Source organism: Arabidopsis thaliana, chromosome 2, assembly GCF_000001735.4.
Source record: "Arabidopsis thaliana chromosome 2, partial sequence".
Lineage (NCBI taxonomy): Eukaryota > Viridiplantae > Streptophyta > Magnoliopsida > Brassicales > Brassicaceae > Arabidopsis > Arabidopsis thaliana.
In genome coordinates, this window is record NC_003071.7 from 15116921 (window position 1) to 15137967 (window position 21047).

At 34.1% G+C, this 21047-nt stretch overlaps 6 protein-coding genes and 1 pseudogene across 10 annotated transcripts; 3 read left to right on the plus strand and 4 right to left on the minus strand.

Moving 5' to 3' along the window:
* The first annotated feature begins 94 nt into the window (after nucleotides 1–94).
* On the plus strand, nucleotides 95–2123 carry EMB3114 (Mitochondrial transcription termination factor family protein). Of its 2 annotated transcripts, none has more exons than NM_179926.2 (2): nucleotides 95–1300; nucleotides 1393–2123. In NM_179926.2, the coding sequence occupies exon 1, from the start codon at nucleotides 261–263 to the stop codon at nucleotides 1260–1262; it is 1002 nt and encodes a 333-aa protein (NP_850257.1). In that variant the 5' UTR covers nucleotides 95–260; the 3' UTR covers nucleotides 1263–1300; nucleotides 1393–2123. The 2 variants fall into 2 exon arrangements, with proteins under 2 accessions (NP_850257.1, NP_850258.1); NM_179927.2 differs by having other exon boundaries at nucleotides 95–1196.
* A 472-nt stretch (nucleotides 2124–2595) lies between these two features.
* Nucleotides 2596–6264, plus strand: E2F3 (E2F transcription factor 3). 3 transcript variants are annotated; one of them, NM_201882.3, is made up of 13 exons: nucleotides 2596–3043; nucleotides 3560–3746; nucleotides 3881–3934; nucleotides 4019–4193; nucleotides 4320–4371; nucleotides 4470–4528; nucleotides 4610–4660; nucleotides 4767–4815; nucleotides 4936–5001; nucleotides 5091–5167; nucleotides 5341–5584; nucleotides 5711–5780; nucleotides 5876–6264. In NM_201882.3, exons 1-13 carry the CDS (start codon nucleotides 2768–2770, stop codon nucleotides 5971–5973), a joined length of 1458 nt encoding a protein of 485 aa, NP_973611.1. In that variant the 5' UTR covers nucleotides 2596–2767; the 3' UTR covers nucleotides 5974–6264. The 3 variants fall into 3 exon arrangements, with proteins under 3 accessions (NP_973611.1, NP_565831.3, NP_973610.1); NM_129160.4 differs by having other exon boundaries at nucleotides 2622–3043; nucleotides 4476–4528; NM_201881.2 differs by lacking the exons at nucleotides 3881–3934; nucleotides 4610–4660 and adding exons at nucleotides 3080–3229; nucleotides 3799–3840 and having other exon boundaries at nucleotides 2669–3043.
* On the minus strand, nucleotides 6200–8668 carry HVA22J (HVA22-like protein J). The gene is made up of 9 exons (NM_129161.3): nucleotides 8543–8668; nucleotides 8335–8454; nucleotides 8189–8244; nucleotides 8001–8099; nucleotides 7518–7574; nucleotides 7347–7410; nucleotides 7109–7243; nucleotides 6916–6999; nucleotides 6200–6809 (listed from the first exon to the last, which is right to left on the minus strand). The coding sequence occupies exons 3-9, from the start codon at nucleotides 8218–8220 to the stop codon at nucleotides 6504–6506; spliced, it is 777 nt and encodes a 258-aa protein (NP_565832.1). The 5' UTR covers nucleotides 8221–8244; nucleotides 8335–8454; nucleotides 8543–8668; the 3' UTR covers nucleotides 6200–6503.
* A 1676-nt stretch (nucleotides 8669–10344) lies between these two features.
* On the plus strand, nucleotides 10345–10896 carry AT2G36026 (Ovate family protein; the record flags this gene model as incomplete). The annotated part of the gene is made up of 1 exon (NM_001124977.1): nucleotides 10345–10896. The coding sequence occupies one exon, from the start codon at nucleotides 10345–10347 to the stop codon at nucleotides 10894–10896; it is 552 nt and encodes a 183-aa protein (NP_001118449.1).
* Nucleotides 10639–10851, minus strand: AT2G36030 (uncharacterized protein; the record flags this gene model as incomplete). Its single annotated transcript, NM_129162.1, has 1 exon — nucleotides 10639–10851. One exon carries the CDS (start codon nucleotides 10849–10851, stop codon nucleotides 10639–10641), a length of 213 nt encoding a protein of 70 aa, NP_181147.1.
* A 2829-nt stretch (nucleotides 10897–13725) lies between the features above and the next one.
* AT2G36040 lies at nucleotides 13726–13908 on the minus strand (annotated as a pseudogene; the record flags this gene model as incomplete). The annotated part of the gene is made up of 1 exon: nucleotides 13726–13908.
* A 4739-nt stretch (nucleotides 13909–18647) lies between these two features.
* OFP15 (ovate family protein 15) lies at nucleotides 18648–20092 on the minus strand. The gene has a single exon (NM_129164.3). The coding sequence runs from the start codon at nucleotides 19715–19717 to the stop codon at nucleotides 18932–18934; it is 786 nt and encodes a 261-aa protein (NP_565833.1). The 5' UTR covers nucleotides 19718–20092; the 3' UTR covers nucleotides 18648–18931.
* Between the last annotated feature and the right edge of the window lie 955 nt (nucleotides 20093–21047).

Here is a 21047-nt window from a genome sequence, read left to right on the forward strand (position 1 = left end):
TATGAGGCCCAATGGGCTTGGCAAGAAAGTTAAACAAAAAAAAGAAGAAGACAATTTTACAATTTTGTCAAGTTTTCAATTGAAATAAACCGGTTAAATCCCAATTTAAACCGGATCAATCAAGATATGGTAATCCCCTTCTCCTTCTCCAAAAATCACAACTCTGTTCCAAGTCTTATCCTTTCATCATCATCATCACTTACCTTCTTCACAGAGAGAGAGCTTCATCATCATATGTAATGTGAGATGTCTCTTGAACAATGCAACAAGAAGCTCTCTCTTTCCTCTCGTCCTCTCTCCCTTCCCTTCACCACAATTTTCCCTCTCTTTCTCGCCTCCGCTTCAACAATTTTCCCGCACTTTCCTTCAAACCAAACACTTCATCATCATCTTCATCATTCTTCAAATCCCCAGATATACCCTCTCTCTCCTCCACCACAACAACAACAACAACCACCGAAACCCTAGAATCCTCAATCCACGAGAAACTCATTTACCTCGATTCACTCGGAATCGATTTCCTAACCCTAATCAACCGTCATCCACCTCTCCTCTCCACCGCTCTCTCCGCCGTTGAATCAGTCGTCGATTACATGACCACTCCACCAATAAACTTCACTTTACAAGACTTTCGCCGCCTCGTCTCAATGTGTCCAGAGCTTCTCACTTCACCTTTAACCTCACACACAATCCCAGTCATCACTTTCCTCCTCCGTGAAGTCGGCGTTGACTCTATCTTTGACCTCCGTCAAGCTTTACGACGTCGTCCTCGTCTTCTCGCTTGTAGCGTCGATCACCAGCTTAGACCAACGCTTTACTTTCTCCAGAGAATCGGAATCTTAGATCCGCATAAACATACGTATCTTCTCTCTTGTAGCGTTGACAATAAACTCGTACCACGGATTGATTACTTCGAGAAGTTAGGATTCTCGCGGCGGAGCGCCACCGCGATGTTTAAGAGATTCCCGCAGCTGTTTAATTACAGTATTGCTGAGAATTATGAGCCGAAGTTGAAGTATTTGATGGTGGAGATGGGGAGAGATGTTAGAGAGGTTCTTGAGTTTCCTCAGTATTTCTCGTTTAGTTTGGAGAATCGGATTAAACCGAGACATGAAGCTTGTGCTGCGAAAGGTGTGAGGTTTCCATTGCCGGTGATGTTGAAGACTAATGAAGCTGGTTTTAGAGATACATTGGAGGTATGTTGTGATTCTTCTCCGCCATTGAAGACCTCTCGCCTTGTTACTGTACAAAAAGATTCTTGATTTATAGAGTTTTGTGTGCTAGGAGAACATGGAAGCAAGTGAGTGAGAGTTTCTTGCTTTTTGTTGTTGTTTTTTTGTTTAATGGAGTTGGAGAATTGGTGAGAATTGATGGGGTTTGCTTTGTTTTTAGGTACATTTTTGTAATGAATGATGATGAAGAACTCAATGAATGAAGAAACCAGCCTCTGCCTACATTTTGAGACACACACAGGGATGGTGAGTTAAATCTTGATAAGAGAAAGAATGTTCATTTACAATTCACGATTCCGATGTATTTCGGTCTAGTTATTGTTAGTGAACGAGAAATCAAGTGTATGTAAGTCCAGAAACCGTGTAGAGTTGCGATTTGCAGAGAATTGTGATTCTACAATTGGAGGCAAGATGATGAATGTGTGAACTGATTAGCGTAACGGTTTAGTTATTGGTCTTAAGTCTTAACAGGGAGAATTGGTTCTAGAGCTTTTAGTCCCTTTGATGGTTCGTGAAATGCCAGTGGTCTATGATCGGATTCTCTGTTTCCGTTCTCCTTCTTTTTTTGGGCCTTAAATCCGTTTTTATTGGGCTTCAACTTGATAACGACTTTACATTCTCTCGGCTCAAATGGGGTACACTCGTAATGAACATGAATGAACTTAAGGTACTACAATACAACAATGCCTCACACTCTCTAAGTGAACCATTTTTCTTGTGACCTGTAATAAGCTAACGGCGCAGGACAAGAAAAAAGCGGTACGAAAACTTTGCCAATCTAGGTCTTTACCAATTTCTATTTACCCTTTCTAACTATTTTCTATCACTCATTTGTCGTTAATACTAATTAATGACATCAATCATGTGCAATATTATAGTCCTCCAAATACTGAATTGAATTATGAATCCTTCATCAAGTGACTTTAGACTTAATCTACACTTCGCATCAGTTTTTCCACTGCCATACATGATACAACAACCACTAATCAATACAAAAGGATAAAAAATAAAAATAAAAATATTATTACACATATCATAACGGAAACAGCAGCACATGTACTATAAACAAACTCTATCCCAATCTATTTGCAGAAATCTGTTTACCGACTACACACATTTAAATAAAAATTTCAGATTCAAAAAACAAGTTCTAGATCAAAAATATATATGCATGATCTCCTCTTCTTCACCATTATAAAGAACAGAAAAGAATCTCAATATTCCCGTTACTAAAAGGCACAAAAAGTAATTTCCCTAAAGTAAGTAGGGTCAATCTAAAACTAAATACAAAATCCCGGGGCACAAATAGAAAGAAAAAAAAGTATATATTTATTTCCTTAACATTTTATTTATTATTGCTATAGGCTTCCCTCCACATCTATCCCAACATAAAATTCCCTCCTTCCCTCGTTTTCTGCTCTCTCCTTTTCTTTTCTTCTTCCTCTTTCTCTCACTAAAACCCTTGTTTCCTTCACTCGCCGTCGCTTTTCCCGTCATCGGAATCTTCAAATTCGACTCTCGCTTCACTACGATCCATGTCCGGTGTCGTACGATCTTCTCCCGGTTCTTCTCAGCCGCCACCGCCGCCGCCGCACCATCCACCGTCATCTCCGGTTCCGGTTACATCTACGCCGGTTATACCACCTATACGTCGTCACTTAGCTTTCGCCTCAACAAAACCTCCGTTTCATCCTTCCGATGATTACCATCGATTTAACCCTTCTTCGCTCAGTAATAATAACGACAGGAGCTTCGTTCATGGTTGTGGTGTTGTAGATCGGGAGGAAGATGCTGTCGTTGTTAGATCTCCTGTGAGTTTTGGGTGCTTTTGATTCTTCGATTTAGAGATTTTCCCCAGTGAGATTGGTTTAGAAATTCGAGGATGTTTTGGGGATTTCGATTGCTACTTGTTGCTTCTAAGTCTGATTCAAAAGCTTCGCAGCGTTAGATTATCGTCGATTCGTGTCAATTTTTGTCGTTTGTTTAGCTTCGCGATGGTACATTTTGCTCATAACACTGCGTTTCAATTACACCCAATTGACGCAAATCAGACATCAATTTCTCCAATTGCCATGCCAAATTGGCTCTGATTGTTGCGTGAGGTGTTGAATGTTCACATAGTGTTGAGCATTAGCTTATTGATATCAAAGTATTGGTGTATGAAGCTTGACATTGTTTGTTAATGTATAATGTTTCAAGTAGATCCCAATGTTGTGAAAGTTTATGAGGAATGATATAGATAATTTGTGTGTGGATGCTTTAAAACCTTTTGGATGATATTTCTTTGACCAACTTCTTTAAGCTAATAACAACTTGTTTATATGCAGTCACGAAAGAGAAAGGCGACAATGGATATGGTTGTTGCTCCATCTAATAATGGATTCACGAGTTCTGGTTTCACTAACATACCTAGCAGTCCCTGTCAAACTCCTAGAAAAGGGGGCAGAGTCAACATCAAGTCAAAGGCCAAAGGAAACAAGTCAACTCCTCAAACACCCATCTCGACAAACGCTGGTAAGAAGAATTGTATTCTTGACTCTCTACCCCTTTTGGCCTTTCTATATAGTTAGATCCTTTTATGAAATATCTTTCATGTCTAGAGTAACAAGTAAGTCGAAGAGCTGATTACTTTCCTGGTCAACTTGCAGGTTCTCCTATCACACTTACTCCATCAGGAAGTTGTCGTTATGACAGTTCTTTAGGTAATTAACAACTTTTCACATATATATTTAATATTCGATACATGTTATAGTGTATATGAAGATGCTGACATAAAAGCTGTTCAGGTCTCCTTACAAAAAAGTTCGTCAATCTAATTAAACAAGCCAAAGATGGAATGCTGGACCTAAACAAAGCTGCAGAAACATTGGAGGTGCAGAAACGACGTATATATGATATTACAAACGTTTTGGAGGGGATAGATCTCATTGAAAAGCCTTTCAAGAATCGAATACTTTGGAAGTGAGGATTTTTATGATATAGTATGCTTATGTATTTTGTACTGAAAGCATATCCTGCTTCATTGGGATATTACTGAAAGCATTTAACTACATGTAAACTCACTTGATGATCAATAAACTTGATTAGGGGAGTTGATGCGTGTCCTGGCGATGAGGATGCTGACGTATCTGTATTACAGGTGTAGTGAAACAGCATACACTCAAAAGTCATTGTGCATGTAAATCTTAAAATATCATGTAGTTCTCGCTTCCTTTGATTAATGTTCTTGTTTTGTAGCTGCAGGCAGAAATTGAAAACCTCGCCCTCGAAGAGCAAGCATTAGACAACCAAATCAGGTAAGCATTCATTTAAAGAGTTTTGGGTTATTGTGATTAATCTATTTAACCAATGCTGACGCTTTAACAACTTTTATTCAGACAAACAGAGGAAAGATTAAGAGACCTGAGCGAAAATGAAAAGAATCAGAAGTATAAATCTCTGTCTATCTATCTTTTCGTATGGCTAGTTTGTTCTGGCTATGAGATGGTGCTATTTATATGATGGACACTTAACCAATCCGTTCACATTGTCCAGATGGCTTTTTGTAACTGAAGAGGATATCAAGAGTTTACCAGGTTTCCAGGTCTGTCTTTCCTATTTCATATGTTTAATCCTAGGAATTTGATCAATTGATTGTATGTATGTCGATCCCAAGACTTTCTTGTTCACTTATATCTTAACTCTCTCTTTGCTGTTTCTGCAGAACCAGACTCTGATAGCCGTCAAAGCTCCTCATGGCACAACTTTGGAAGTGCCTGATCCAGATGAAGTTAGTCTTTTTCAGCGACCTTGGATGACATCTGCCATTCTTTGTTAGATTCCAAAACGTTATTATAATGTTTCTTCTTTACTTGACAGGCGGCTGACCACCCACAAAGGAGATACAGGATCATTCTTAGAAGTACAATGGGACCTATTGACGTATACCTCGTCAGGTATTTATGCGTTGGCTTCAAATAATAGAAACATTGTTATTGGCATTTTCCGTGACTTCATATACTCTACTGATGATGGTATACATATAATTGAACGTATCAAAACAAAGATTTCTATGATTTGGAACATTCATTGTCCCGTTTACATGCTTTTACTTTGTCTTCATGTTCAGCGAATTTGAAGGGAAATTCGAAGACACAAATGGGAGTGGTGCAGCACCACCAGCATGCTTGCCTATTGCTTCTAGCTCAGGATCTACAGGACACCATGACATCGAAGCCTTAACTGTTGACAACCCAGAAACTGCTATTGTGTCTCATGATCATCCTCATCCTCAACCCGGCGATACCTCTGATCTTAATTATTTGCAAGAGCAAGTAGGAGGAATGCTTAAGATTACTCCCTCTGATGTTGAAGTAAGCCATCTTCCTGCTTATTTTTATAATGAACATAGAAATAGGAAGTTGTGCAGAGAAACTAATTAACCTGACTCAAAATCTACCCTCATAATTGTTGTTTGATATTGGTCTTGTATTTTGCAGAATGATGAGTCGGACTACTGGCTTCTCTCAAATGCTGAGATTAGCATGACGGATATTTGGAAAACTGACTGTATCCTTTGCATATATGCAATTTGTTTCTCTCTTATAGTTAACTATATCTATCTGCATAAGATATAAATACGCAATCCTTAACTCTAGCAAAAGCTGGTATCGATTGGGATTATGGAATAGCCGACGTGAGTACTCCACCACCAGGAATGGGCGAAATAGCACCAACAGCTGTTGACTCAACCCCGAGATGATCGAATACCAAGCACACTTCTCAACTTCTGATCCCAAATGTGTTACCTCACAACACTCCCTAAAATCATATACAAGGAGGGAGCAACTACAGAACGTGTATGAACCAATGGCAGGTGCGTTCCATACAATGTACCATTAGATTATGATTCATTTATCGCCTAGAGTGATGTTGTAGAGGAGCACCGAGAAACTAATGTAAGTTTAACAGAGAATGTACTTCATCGGCTGCATTGGTACACTATTTGATTATAATATTTTTGACCACTCAAATGCATCTTTATAATCAGCTATATGAAGAAATCCAAACTCAAATCAATATCCGGATTAAAGCGGGAAGTTTAAACGAAAACAAACACAAATATTCTCGCTGTATTAATACTTACTGCTTCAATTTACAGAAAACATGAAAAAAAAAAAAAAATCTGTTTTGTTTCAATTCAAAACTTTCATTCACTTTTCTTTCCCTATATATCTTTAAACAAACGAAAAGGGTTTCTTTGTCGAGTCACGTATATGTACGTTTGCGTTACTATGCCGCTGGCTGAGTTCTGGAGTTAGAACGTCGCAGCTTAGCTCGAGCATCAGTGAGGGGTGATCCCGGAATTGTATCAGGAATGTTGACTCCATCATCACCGTTAAATGTTCCGGCGGAGTCTCGGCCTGGTGTTGGTGGTGGTGTTGGTGGCGGCCACTTCCTCCCTCTGCTTGTTTGCTTCTCTAGCGATCGCAACGCAGATAGTGATTTGTTCAGCGGTCTTGGAGCGCGCGGTGATGGAGGATCATTGTCCATCTCCACCGGTGACTGCGCGTTCATGTTCACGTTCCTCTCCGTTGGCTTTAGCACAAACACAAAAATTCAAAAGTGCAAAAGGGAGGTAATAAACACAAGATTGTGTTTGCATTAGTACATAAAACGAAAATCAAAAGCGATAGAAAAGTACCGGTTGGTTAGCTGCAGCGGCAGAGAACCGGACCGATTGGGCGAGTACGTACTGAAAACCCTGGATCAAGGTGGATTGACCGGCCTGTGCATCAACATTATATGTATGTTGTTAATCTTATAATAATTTAGTCAAACCTTTAAAAAGAACAATTTGTATATATAAGTAATAGAAAGATAATTTAAAAAAGGACCTGGGCGAAGTTGTTGAAGTAAAAGATGAAAAAGTCCCAAGCTCGAGCTCGCAACTCCATGATCTTTCTGTCAATCTCTGTCTCGTGTTGAGCCATGTATGGCTTCAACAATGTTTCATACACATGTCTCGTTCCCTTCATTCATTATTTATTTCGTTATTATTATTTGTACATCACCATAAACCACTAATTAATTATGATCCAACTAATCACTTTTTAAAAGGAAAAATTATATTACCTTTGTTTTAGGGTACCAGAGATATACGAAGAAGACTACTTTCATCTCTCCGTATAACGGTAACCTGCAAATAATAATTGCATATATCAATTAATTATTTGATGATTGTTAATATTTTTTAAGACAGAGATGGATTAAGGCATGAATTAACTAATAATAAAACTTACTTACCATGAGATAAAAAAATCGCCAACCCTCTCGAATGATGAAATTAGCGCCAAAAGTATCCTAATTATTCAAATACAAATGTTTAACAAATTAATATTTTCGAGTACATATTGACAATAAACTATCATATTAGAATTACGTGCATCACATATATTGAGATATCTTTAAAATAAACCTAATACAATTGTCCCAGTAATCCCCAGACTAGGTATATAATCAACGTTCGAAACCAAAGACTTGTACAAAAGATGAGGTGTATTCATAAATGGTTTTTCTAGCAGAAGACATCAACTTAACGGAATTTTGATTTTTTTTCTCTTTTAAAATCAAACAAAAACCCATAACAGAGAAAAGTATATCACTATGATCGAACTAAAATCGATTTGCCTATCACTACAAATCTACTACATACACTACACATTATATATGAATGTTTAAAAGTATCGAGGATAGAAAAAAGGGGATCATATATAAATAATTCAATACCAGTATTGGCACCAAAATCTGAGTTCCTCGATATCAACTTTGTTCTTCTCCACCGTTTTAAAGCATTCGAATGCTGGGTATGTGTACCCTAATATCAATCTGCCATTCTCACCATTTCAATTATATATATACATCAATATACATGATTAATTAATCAAAAGAAAAAAAGAGATATGGTTAGGACATACACAAGGAGTCTGATGATGAAATCTCCCAACATCTTCGACCAGTTTAGACTTATCTCCTGTTACAATCATAACAAAACCGATTCAACAATCATATATATATCAGACGAATAGATCCATTTTTAAGCGTTTAACAAATGCAAATGAACCTAATGAAGAAGATCAAAGACGTTAGGAAGATCTCGTCCTCGTAAGAATTATTGAACGTATGAAGAAGAATATGAATGGAATTGGTGTTTTTTTCTTCAAGGAACCCAGAGGGATCAAAACTGCAAATGAGATCAAAACCATGTTTAATGGTTACAGAGTTTTATTATTAGAAGAGAAAAAAATATGTATAAGTTGTTATAAACAAACCTAAATTTATGGAGAGGGTGTCTCTCCGGGTTAAGCAAAGAAAAAATAAACAAAAACTTTGAATATCAAAGACAAAGAAAAAAAGAGGAAGATTATGAAGACGCGTAAGTTCTAAAATTGGAATACATCAGGGTTTAGTTTTTTTAGAAATATATAAACGTCAATAAACAAACAAAAAAATTACAAAAAGTAAACGGTTTCTTGCCACAAAAGCTACTTGAATTTGGGGGTAAGAGGAACGGGTTTACCGTTTGACCGTTTGACCGTTGTCTCATTATCCTCGTTATTTAACATTGTTCGACGCTTCATATGAATTTACAAAAAAAGTCCTTGAAGAATCAAATTAATTAAGTTTGACTGATTTTACACTAATAAATATATATTCTTCTGCTGTCCTTCAAAAAAAATACTAAATACGAAATTCTATAAACTACTAGAATATCTTTTGAAATCCATTAAAATCTCATCTAAACATCCTTTATTCAATGGATAATTTGAAGCAAACCTAGTCTTTTTTTTTTCCAAACAAACATAAACTCAAAATAATTCCGTTCCTTATTAATCCAAATTCTAAGTTTTTCACACATGAAAAAAATTGATCCTAAATGTATTATTTTTTGTGATTAACAATTTCCACACTTAAAATTTGTATAGAAAAATTAAAATTTGTATCTTTTTGCAACAAACTTTTTTTTGTAGAATTTGGAGTAATAAGGAATTGAGGAAGAAGTACTTAATAGTGCAGTGATCATAAGTGAGTTGTTACTTATGTTACTTATATTTTACACTAGGTAATCTCAAATCGAAAATCAGATTGATGGACAATATTATTACAACATTCTATGTCTACCAGGTTCCCATAAAAAAACTTCCACCTTTCATCGGCCTCTAAATATTAATCTATCAATAATTAAACATACTGTACGTTTTCTGTAAAGTTTTGTATTGTTTAACAGTAATGTTTATTTTTCTATTATATGTTGTAAAACAAAGTTTATACACCTTTCTAATGTACTTAGAGGAATAATAGTAATACTGGAAACAAAGAGTGGTCTGGATTTGTGTTGGAGGAGCTACGGCCTTTGGGTTTATATCCCTTGAGTGACAATTTATTTGAGTGTTGTAAAGGCGCTGTACAAAGCTCATGAAGGCCCAACACAAATCCATGTAAAACAAACTCTTATTGAGTACTTCTACAACTTCTCTTGTAATATTTGTTAACACCATGTGTAAATCCTAAAAAAATAATATATTCGAATTAAAATTTAAAACGTAGTTTAAAATAATTGTGTATGAAATGAATTAACGACCGTATAGTATAACTATTGAATGCAAATGACATACTAAAGATCATCTGACTTTTTGAAGAAAAAAAAGGTTAGATTTGACAAAAAGAAAAATATAGATCGTCCAACTAGAACCTAAATCGTAATGGGAAGGCTTAATTATATATGAAATACCATTATAGTTCATTATAGTCAACTTAAATAATAATCCTATATTCACATCTCATAATTTTCATAGATCAGTGGAGTAAGTATATGTCACATTAATGCTCATGAATGTAGACATTTACTAACATATTTTTAAAAGCTCACAAAAATTTAAAAGAAATTATAAACTGTCATTGAACATCAAATTAAATATTGTTGCTAAGAGTTTACTTCTCATTAATCCACCTCAGTCACCACATGCACCCTTTAATACCAATCCAAGTAGACTCACTCTCCCTCACACACTCTCTCTCTAAAATCTATTTCATCTTGGAGTAAGAGACAGAGAGACAAAGAAAGAGCAAAGCAATGACGACAGGCAAAAGCAAGAAGAAGAAGATGGTCCTTAAGGCAGTCTCTGTCGTAGACATCGGCTGTGGCAACTGTAAGTTCCCAAGCTTGTCTTCTTTTTTCAACCCTTCCCCCAAAAAGCCCCGCCTCTACTCCTCTAATTACGGCCACTGCCACTCCTCCACCCCCACCACGGCCTCCTCTTCCTCCGCCGTTCCCTCCACCTCCCACTGGTTCTCTGACACCTCTTCCTCCTCGGCAACACCCTCCGCCGCCGCTGTCGCCGTCGAGAAAGACTCAGACGATCCTTACCTAGATTTCCGACAGTCCATGCTTCAGATGATTCTCGAGAACGAGATTTACTCCAAAAACGATCTCAGAGAGCTTCTCCACTGCTTCCTCTCCCTTAACGAGCCATACCACCACGGCATCATCATCCGCGCTTTCTCCGAAATCTGGGACGGAGTTTTCTCCGCTGCCAAACGCCGTGGAGACGTCCAAGAGTCTCCACTCGTCCACCGTCATGGCTCACGTGCGTCACACCGTAACCACTACCACCGCTCGAAGTAACCTTTTTTAACTACGAATTATGCCACGTCACCAATAATGTATTGACACGTTAACTATCCATTTTACTACTACTGACGTGTCAATATATTATTGGGTTTGTGCTTTTTAACTTCTTATCTTAGCTTTGGGATTTTCTTCTTTGTCTTTTAACCAAGTGTAACGACAATGGTAGAATAATTATAATATGGTTGCTACTTGTTTCAATGTTGATTTTTGTAGTAATATTCGGCCAAAATCGATAAGAATAGAAGTTTTAAAGATCTTGTGACACTCGTGACTCTCATTAGGATGATGACGTGAAGGTTCCGGAAACAAGTCCACGTGAAATCTTTTTATTTATTTATTATCATGAATTCATGATCACAGTGCGGATTTTAAGATATTTAACAAATATACATTCACATATTATGCATTTTAGCAAGTAATATGTGTTTTAAGAAAAAGAAAAAAAAGAAGCAAGTAATATGTGGTCATAGACATATAAAATGTACGAAAAGGGCATTTAAATCATATTATTTACCCCGTCGACGAAAATATTTTCATAGCCGAAAACTTTATAGAACGTTAGGTATATAATATTTTCATATATATATATATATATATTTATATATGAACTGTACAGGTCTTTGATAATAATATTTGTGGACACTGGACAGTATTTATAGACTATATTGCATACATATTTTTCCAATAGATAACTTCTTTTCGTTTGGCCGTTGTGCATTAATTTTTGGGGTACAAAAACTTTTGCAATGACGAATTAGAAAGCGATATGTAACAAATGTTTTGGTAGTTTATGGGGACCAACCATTAGAAGAATGCTTATTTTGGACTTGAATATATGTCTTGAAGTATGTACAGATCTTCAAATATGTGACTTTAAGTTTGTGTCTTTAACCTCATGTGCTAGCTAAAGATGTATTAGCAATATAATAGCATGTTGAGGACTAGCCTAATTCAGCTTGTTACTAGGTTCACACCGAGACTTTCGCCACGTGCTAGTATCTTGAGTACCAATCTCGGGATGTATATCAGTCTGGTAATATAATCCTTTATTGCCAATTTCGGACTCTATGCTGTATACTTTGGAAGTGTGCTAGTATATTAGTAAGGAACATTAAGTATGTCGGTGTGTTTAGTGTGGCAAATCCAAAATAGCAATCTACCATGGGGCATACCAATAGAATATTACATTCATTCATTGAGAATTATAACCACATAAAGAGAAACTCTAGCAATATGCCACAAGATTTATTATTCGAATTCATAATAATATGTGTAATTAATTCGTGGTTAATATGTGTAATTAATCAATAATTATGCACGGTCAGATTAGGAAATATATATGATCAATGGTACGGTATGATCATGATCGTGTTATGGAAGAATGGATCATCGTGTGTAAAGATGATTCAGTACGGCAAGTGTTAATCATTAGTTATGATTGTGGAAAGACGCCAGATAAGACAAGACTTGATTCGCACATGTCACTATGTCAGATATCAAATGAAAAATGGATGTCTTATGGATGTGTGGATCATGTGTATACCACAGTACTATTTTGATTGCAAGTGTTTAGACACCTAAAAGCATGTTGATAGATATGGCAACCATTTCATGTATTATCTCCAAATCTGCGAGCCACTTAGACATGTGTGTTTTTTAATGGTAAATAGTTTATTATTATGGCGTTTTATTAGTTTGTTATTTATATTAATATCACAATCCATCTTCAAATCAATCATTATACATGCTAGTTGTAAGTGACAAAACTAATTCAGTGAGACAAACTAATTCAAACAAAGGACTACAATTATAGTGCGACAAAAAAATACACTACTTGAACTAGTAATATTTTTTTCCCCACAATGATTCTTTACTACCCATAATGAATATACAACAGTCATAGAAAAGTAGCGAACCTGTGGATTTGGGCGGTAAAAGACATGAGGGAGCATCGGGATTTGATACTCGTAATTATTAGAAAGAGGGTGTAATATTAATTACATAAATAAATAGCGACGCAGACACTTAAATGTACAATTTTATTACAGCATTACTTCTTCCTATGTTGTGTAATTGATGATGATACTTTGGACGAACCCTTCTTACAGTTTCCGATACGATACGATCCATCCTTTAAAATAGTTGTAATTATTGTTGCCAAAGAAATGAAAATTGTAATTATTAGTTTTTGTCTAGTGGCCCACTCAGTTCTACAGACATTTCAAGAAATTACATTTTTCTTATAAAAGTTTTGTCGTACAAGATTTAACATTGGTCCCCAAACAATGTAATTCTTTACTGACCCTGTAATTTCTAGTTCATCATTGAATTGGTTAGAAACTATTCTTATTTTTGTCTTTTTAACTCGTAAATGCTATCAGCCTATCAGGTACAAGAAATTAAAGCGAAGAACTTTACCTAGTGAAAACATTTAACAAGGTGAAAAACTCAGCCAGAAATAGGTAAAATATTTAAATCAAACCAGCCATCGAAAGAGTGAAGTTTGTGGTCACAAATCAATAAGTATTGTATAGCTTACTAAATCAATTTTTATTAAAATTACATATTTATTTAAAATAAAACATACATTCTGTCTGTTTATATATAAAATTAATTCAATTTTTTTAAAAAATATTTAAATTGTAAGAAAACCTCAAAAATCAATTGTGTACAAACTTTACATTTTTTTTTGACATAAATTCAATAACAATAATTCAATAACATAAAATAATATACAAGTATTACAATTCAATAACATAAAATAAATAATAAATAGCATGGAGATGTAATTTTGCTATGACCATCATGTCGCTATCGCCATCTTCATTCTTCGTCTGATTCAGATCTCGAACTTTCGGACAATGCAAAACCTAATTTATCCCCATCAATACTCCTCACCTTGAATGTCTTCTTCTCTTCATAAGTCTTGCTTACCTGCTCCTCCACTTTCTGGAACTCTTCCTCCACGTTAAATCCGTCCTTCATGTTGGAATCTGATGCATCCATGATCTTGGAAGAGTTTTGCTGCTAAAAAATTAGAGAGATCAGTTGCTAAGAATCGACAAGAGAAAAGACAAAAGAGAAGACAAGAGAGAAGACAAGAGAGAACTCGTGTATGTATAGTATATATTTTAATAACAACAACAAAACAATATATTTTAATTCAGTATAACATATTTGTTTGTCTTTGTTCACAATACATAAGTATTTTTTTTAATCGTTAATAAATAAAAAAGTTAAGCCAAAACTATTAATTTCTCTAGAAGAGACACTTGTTTTATAAAATAATAATAATAATAAAATACTATAATTCATTTCATCTCATTCATTGTACATATATGCATCAAAATTATAATTTTCTTTTACTTTATTATAAATTATTTATTTTTGTCATTATTGAAACTCTTTTAAAATATATAAACTTCGTAAATAGAATAATAAACAAATGGGGTATTATGGTTAAAAATATTGTTTGGAAATTTAGTGTACAGAGTTTCGTTTTTTTTTATGATCGTTTAATGATAATTTTTGTTTTTTCATCTACTGTATTTGTTTTCTGTAGGTAAAACGAGACTGAAACATGCTATTGAGTAGTTTTTTATTTGCATGCAAACTACAAGATGTATTTATTTTCATTCCGCTTCAACAAAATAATTTGCTTAAATTTGTTTTCAGTCTACTTAACGTACAAAACTTATCAAACTTTTTTTTTTGTTAACGTACAAAATTAACAAAGTTGCTGTTTTATTTTTTCAAAAGCCACGCTTGGACCATCGGATGGGTGGTACCAATTGGTACTTGGTACCACTACAAAATCCAAAAAACTTACATCAAAATAGAAACTCTTCTTTTTTTTATGTGTGTAATCACTGATCGACACTATTTAGTATTTACACCGGTGTTCGTGTGTTGGCTAAACAAATTGTGTGATTAGAATTGAACCAACCTATATATTCTTTAAAATCAGAGTTAGAGCGATATGACCGGGTGGTTCGGTTCTCTTTTAGAAACAATGGTTTTTCATCACAAAATCCCATAACTAAAATACATAACTTCAAGTTCATCCAACAAGACTCGTATATAATATTTATGACTACAAATACACGCATTCAAATAAATGTTGAAAGAATAATCAATGGGTGCTATAAATATATGACCCAACTACCAAAAGTAAATATGGTAATCAATATTGAAGTAAATTTCAGATTAGACTAACCAGCAACTATAGCTAGCTAGTAATAATTATAAGCTCAGAAATCTGTGACTAAAAAGTCTAAAAGGAGCATTAACGATTAGCAATAAAAATAGCAATAACGATACTGTGAGATTCTCGTGCTCCTCCATTAATGGCTTCAGAAGCAAAAATTCTCATTTTTTTTTGAAATTTTGAGCGTATACTTGTATTGTTACCAAATCTAACGAGTTAAAGAGTTCTTAAAAACCCAAAACTGAGAGATTAAACAGAAATCGAGACTAATCTCTATCGTATATGAAATGGCTGAGTAATTCCATAATAAATCTTTTAAACACCGGGTCACTATGTTCTTTATTAAAAGTTTTTTTTATCTGTTATAGAAACTTTCTCACAATTTGGATTTAGGTGTTTGAAAACTATTGTGCATTTGGCAAGAAATTAGAAATTAGCAATTAGAGGTAGGATTTTGAAGATTAATGTGTTACAGTTGGGGAGTTAGCGAGAAATTATAATACTCTAATGAATAATGATCGTATACTGTCGAAGCTTTTTTGTGTGTCAAATATACGTTAGTACTACTAATACATGTTTTAAAATTGAAACCTTACAATTGCAAAATGGAATCGGCCCACATATGATTAAGGGCTTGATCAAGATGGGCTGTTGCTTTAGACCAGACGTATCTCTACACTAACATTTATTTCAAGTGAATAGTCCACTACTTTTGTCCTCGTCATCAACGGTGTTAATCAAAAGTCAACTAAATTGACGGCGATGCGTCAGTCAAACGGTACGAGTCCACCGTTAGAAATATAGGTCGATTGTATATGATTATTGGACCTTAGACAAAGTAACAGACACACCTGCAGGCTTTTACTTGTTGTCCAAAGTTTTAGAGAAACCCAATACATAATTCCTCACAAAACAATTTAATTTGAAATTACAAAACCCATTAATCGTATCTCCATTTTCCTAGAAATTTAACTTATGCTAATGAACCCATTTTATATTAGATTAAGATAATATTTTATTGGTTAAATATATCGTGTCGAATTGAGTGTTTGAAACGGTATAAAAACTGAGAGCTTAGTATACGAAGATTTTCAATAGAGACTAAAGTGGTTATCTTTGATTACGAACAGGGTTAATGAAATAGGTTAGACAAAATCAACCACGATCCATAGCAGGTAAGCAACATTTACTGATAGGTGAAAAGAACAGGTCACCACCGTAACTTGTAACAAATTAATGCCACGAAGTCCCCAAAATAAATACGACTGTGACATATGTATCATTGTCACAGTTAACTTGTAAAATATTTTTATGTTATCTGCATTATGTGAGCTTAAAGTTGATATCTTACTTGAGATTTGCTCTTTCTAATAAATGTGAACTTTGAATTTCAAGAGAGCAAAACACGGCCTAAAACTTTGGACCCAATCTCATCTATTTATAATGCTCATATTAATAACTTCTATTATTCCTTTTTAATGACTTTTATTTATACTTGTGATGGTATTTTGTATGCATGCCCAAACATCGAGAATCACTGTTAAAAAGACTATATTGCATCTAAAACTGAAATTTGTTTCTATGTTAACACATGCTAGGAAATTGTAACAAAAAAGAAGAAGTCAAGTAAAGTGAAAGCTATGAACACATATTTTTATCAAACTGGAGGGTGAGATTATTTAAATGGACATTGATACAAAAGTTCGAAGCTTCTTAAAATTTTAATAATCGTTACAGCAGAAAGTTTAATCTCGAAGGTAGAGAGTTGACAATTATTTTGTTTTTACATCAGTTTTAACAAATTTTATAAAATCAATATACGCATTTGTCTTTATCTTAAATAGCGTTGATAACCGTTAAGCTATGCAACTACTTAACTAGCATACATACGTGTTGTTATATAAAATTTATATAATTATTAAGGAAGTTTTTTAGAAGTTCAATCATCAATCCTTTAAGTGTATTCTTTTTTTTCTTTTGTTGGCTCTTAAGCGTAGTCTTATTACTTCCAGATTTGTTAACAATAGCGACTAAACATGATTATGTTCGTTTCGTTGTAATCAATAAAACTTGTGACTAATGTTAATTTTGTAGTTGTCTATCATCAACAAGGACTAGAAAAATACATATCAAACACCCAAAACCATATAGTTAAAACGTAAATTACATTCTGTTTTGGCAATAGTAATCGTTGTATCTACATATACATTTTTGCACTCACTTTGTGAAATAAATTCTTGAATTGAGATTTATTTACAGTGGCTGCCACTGGTATTTAATAATTATTTTCGATAATTAGAAAGAAAATCTTTGAATTTAATATTTGATAATCTTTCCAAAATCTCTCCACATTAATTACACGATTAGTTACTAAAATAAAACTTCCAAAATATTTAATATCATTTAATTATTATAAAATTATCATTTTTGATATTGTTTTTCTACATGACTATAACAATTCAATTATAATCATCAAACCGCAGAGATATTTGATAGCATTTAATTACTACAAAATTAAAAAATATTTAGACAATGATTCATAAACATATCATAAATAAGATCAGTGAGTTTTTTTTACGGGACAGATTGACGGGACGGGTTTGACAGGACGTTACTTAATAACAATCGTAAACTATAAAATAAAAATATTTTATAAATAAATATAATTTGCAAACTTTTATATATAGTAATTTTAATTAAAAAATAAATTATCACCGCGGTATACCGCGGGTTAAAATCTAGTTGCTTTGAAGATTTATCATAAGAGGCAGGGATATCATGGCTAATTTAAAAGGGCAGATGCAGGTATATCTTATCTAATATTTTGTAATATCTGAATTTCTGAGCCTTTTTCCTCTTTTTTTGCAGTCACAATTATTTTTGGATTTACTACTATGAACCAAGTCTCCTATAAAACAAAAACCTGCTATATAAACGACATTAAATTTCAAAATCAACGGCTCAGATAAGATCAATCAAAAACACGATGTCAGACATTAATCATACATAAATTCATCCCATGTTAATTACTTATGATACTTGTATATTAATTATTTTTGTAAAATAGTATAGATTGTGGAGACAATCTCGTAGAATTGTGTCACTGATTCACACAGTCCCACATGTCTCATCTTAAAGCCAAACCTGCCGTTGAAGCGAAGATCTTCACTGTTTTCCCGTTCTCAGCTTATCCAACGTTTAAACAAAGTTCAAATTTTATTTTAATATATCAAACTTTTGTCTGATTCTTTTCAAATAATGCCAAAAAACAATTCTTGTGAAAATATTATGTAGATAAATTGTTTGTACTTGTAGGTTCATCATAGATTCATAGTCTCCAGAATTCAACTCAATGGTCAATAATCAAATTAACTCCTTTTAATATATTTGATGTTTTGACTGAAAGCTAAAAGCATTTATTTGCAATCTACTCTATTTAAGCTTTTGAAAGAAACTTTTTTTTTTGTATTCTATTTATTATTATTATTTTTGTTCTTATAGACGGAAAAAAACCAACGTTGCAAATATTTTAACGCACGTTGTGTCAAAAACTGAGATTAATTAACCGATCCAATGGCCTAAAACTTGTTTTTACGAAAGAAACAAAAAAATTAAGTGTGATTCAACTATTATCATCCTACTTAAAACGAAAAATTCCACACTAATGAAAAATATAAAAAGTGAGCACAATACAGACCAATATAATATTCATACGATTCATCATCTCCATATGTGTAGTCGGGGTAGCCAATGTTACAATTCTGCACAAATTTTAATTAAGCTAAAAAAAACAAATTAATTAAGAAAAAATGCAAAACCGTTCTAAACTAAAATCTCTTTAGTCTTCTCATCCATCTCTAACAAAGAAGACAGCGGCAAGAAACGTACGGACATCGAGGAAGTCTCATCGGAGGAAGAAGATGAAGAACACGACGTGTAAAACGACAAGGGAGACGATGGAGATTCGCCAAGAGTCATACTATTACAACAAGAAGTGCTTGCTTCTCCAGCAGCGGCGGCGCGTGAGGCCGAGACGCCGTCATCTTTGGAAATGTCGTTATTGATGATGGCTTTTTTCGTGTCTAGTGCTAAGTTCATGAGGAGATCGACGAAGGCCGCGAAGATATATCGATGGCTGGTCTTGGCGTTGACTTTCAAGAACTGAAGGAGAAGCTTCTCGAGGCTTTTCCAGTCGTGGTGAAGCGCGTGTGCCTCAACCATCTCCTCCATGGATCTCTTGAAATCAGAGTAAGGGTCGTCTGATTCCAAGGAGAAGAGCATGAAGCCTTCTTCTTCGTCCTCTTCTTCTCGCTTGCTCGTAGCTTCTTCAAGTATAGAGTTGGTTTCTCCTTTGCTTTCGAAGATGAGTCTCTCTGATGATCTTAGCCCTTTTATCACATTCTCTACGGAATCTGTAATCTCCGGTGGGTCGAGCAGGTCGAGCTCATCGTCGTCTTGGTCGTGGATAGGGTTGGTGAAAGTGATGGTGGCTCTGAAAGATAAGGTTTTAGGGTTTTGGTTACAAGAAGGCCATGGCCATGAAGAGGATGATGAATTTGAAGAATATGAAGATGTTGAGTGGTTCTTGTTTAGAAATGGGAGTTTCATATTTTTGTTTTTGTTTTCTCTGAGAAAACTAAGACAAGAAACTAAATTTGGTTTTCTTCTTTTAGTTTTGTTTATATGTTTTGGGGATTGGATTCAAAAATAAGAAACTGAGAGAGTTAATGGAGTGAGGGAGGGAAGATTTTAAGGGTTTGAAGGGGAGAAGGACAGAGAGGATTGGTAGGGTCTCTATTTCTTTACTTGTTTTAACGTCTATGAAATTTCTTTATTAAATGTATTTGGTTGTTGTATTTAATTATTGGCTTCAAAATTTAATGTTGTTTGGTTGGGGTTCATTCAATACTATAATTCAGTACCTTTTCCCGGTTAAGCTGTTTACGTATTTATTATATAATGAATGATACTTTCTTGTTTTCGTTTTTCCATTCATCGTAGCTTCTTCAATCTGACTTAATTCACAAAGTATGTTGAAAGGATTCTACATGGTTTATTTTATCATTTAGAATGTAGGAGCATATCACAAATTATTGGTTTTGAATCCGACTGATATTTAAAAATAAAAATTCGCCTAACATCGTTTACTGTGTTACATTATTGTATGAATAAAAAAAATAATATCAATTGTTTTGAAAGTTAGCTAAGTGTCAATGATCGTGATTTCAAAAAAGATAATTGAAGCTTCCGTACTTGGGGACTACATATATGTTATTGCACGTGGCAAAGGAACGTAATCGTTATTTCTAAAGAAAGACAAAATATTAGGTCACATTAAGATAGTTCAATTTATTATTTTAATTAATTTAGTTCCATTCTGAATCCATGTCTACAGAAGTAAACATCTATAATGGATAGTCATGTAAATCAAAAACCAAAATCGTATCAGAATTATCAATACTATTTGTATTCAATTTTTGTATAGTTACTATTCTTTGAATTTGAAACCAAAATACAGCAAAACCCAAAGAGAAACGAAATCCAAAAATATCAATCATAATTTAGACGTCAAACATAAGATAAATGATTTAAATGGAAAAGAATGAAACATAGATAATTATATACTCCATAACAAGAAAAACTCAACCACCAGTTAAACCAACGAATCAACCAACCAACTGACCAACAAACAAAAGATATGAGGTCAATTTTAAGAAATTTTGTAAAATCAGACAATATCCAAACTTTGCAATAATGTTGTATTTAATACTAATTGTTATTACACGCCTCCTCCCCAAATCGGAAACATTTTTTGTGTTTCTCTTTCATGGAAACTGCTCGCACCTGAAACCTATTTACATATATTTATCTATAGGTTTGCATCTGTCAATACATTACGTATAATGTATATTGCATGTTAACTTTTATGTCAATAATT

What these genes read in the sequence shown, in the direction of transcription:
- EMB3114 (NM_179926.2), top strand. Translation starts at nt 261, where the DNA reads ATGCAACAAGAAGCTCTCTCTTTCCTCTCGTCCTCTCTCCCTTCCCTT.
- E2F3 (NM_201881.2), top strand. Translation starts at nt 2,768, where the DNA reads ATGTCCGGTGTCGTACGATCTTCTCCCGGTTCTTCTCAGCCGCCACCG. An exon ending in GTTTGTTTAGCTTCGCGATG is followed by an intron (nt 3,230 to 3,559) that starts GTACATTTTGCT and finishes GTTTATATGCAG; the next exon opens with TCACGAAAGAGAAAGGCGAC. An exon ending in TTTCATGTCTAGAGTAACAA is followed by an intron (nt 3,841 to 4,018) that starts GTAAGTCGAAGA and finishes AAAGCTGTTCAG; the next exon opens with GTCTCCTTACAAAAAAGTTC.
- HVA22J (NM_129161.3), bottom strand. Translation starts at nt 8,220, where the DNA reads ATGTTGGGAGATTTCATCATCAGACTCCTTGT. An exon ending in GGCGATTTTTTTATCTCATG is followed by an intron (nt 7,411 to 7,517) that starts GTAAGTAAGTTT and finishes TATTATTTGCAG; the next exon opens with GTTACCGTTATACGGAGAGA. An exon ending in TCTGGTACCCTAAAACAAAG is followed by an intron (nt 7,244 to 7,346) that starts GTAATATAATTT and finishes TAATGAATGAAG; the next exon opens with GGAACGAGACATGTGTATGA.
- OFP15 (NM_129164.3), bottom strand. Translation starts at nt 19,717, where the DNA reads ATGAAACTCCCATTTCTAAACAAGAACCACTCAACATCTTCATATTCT.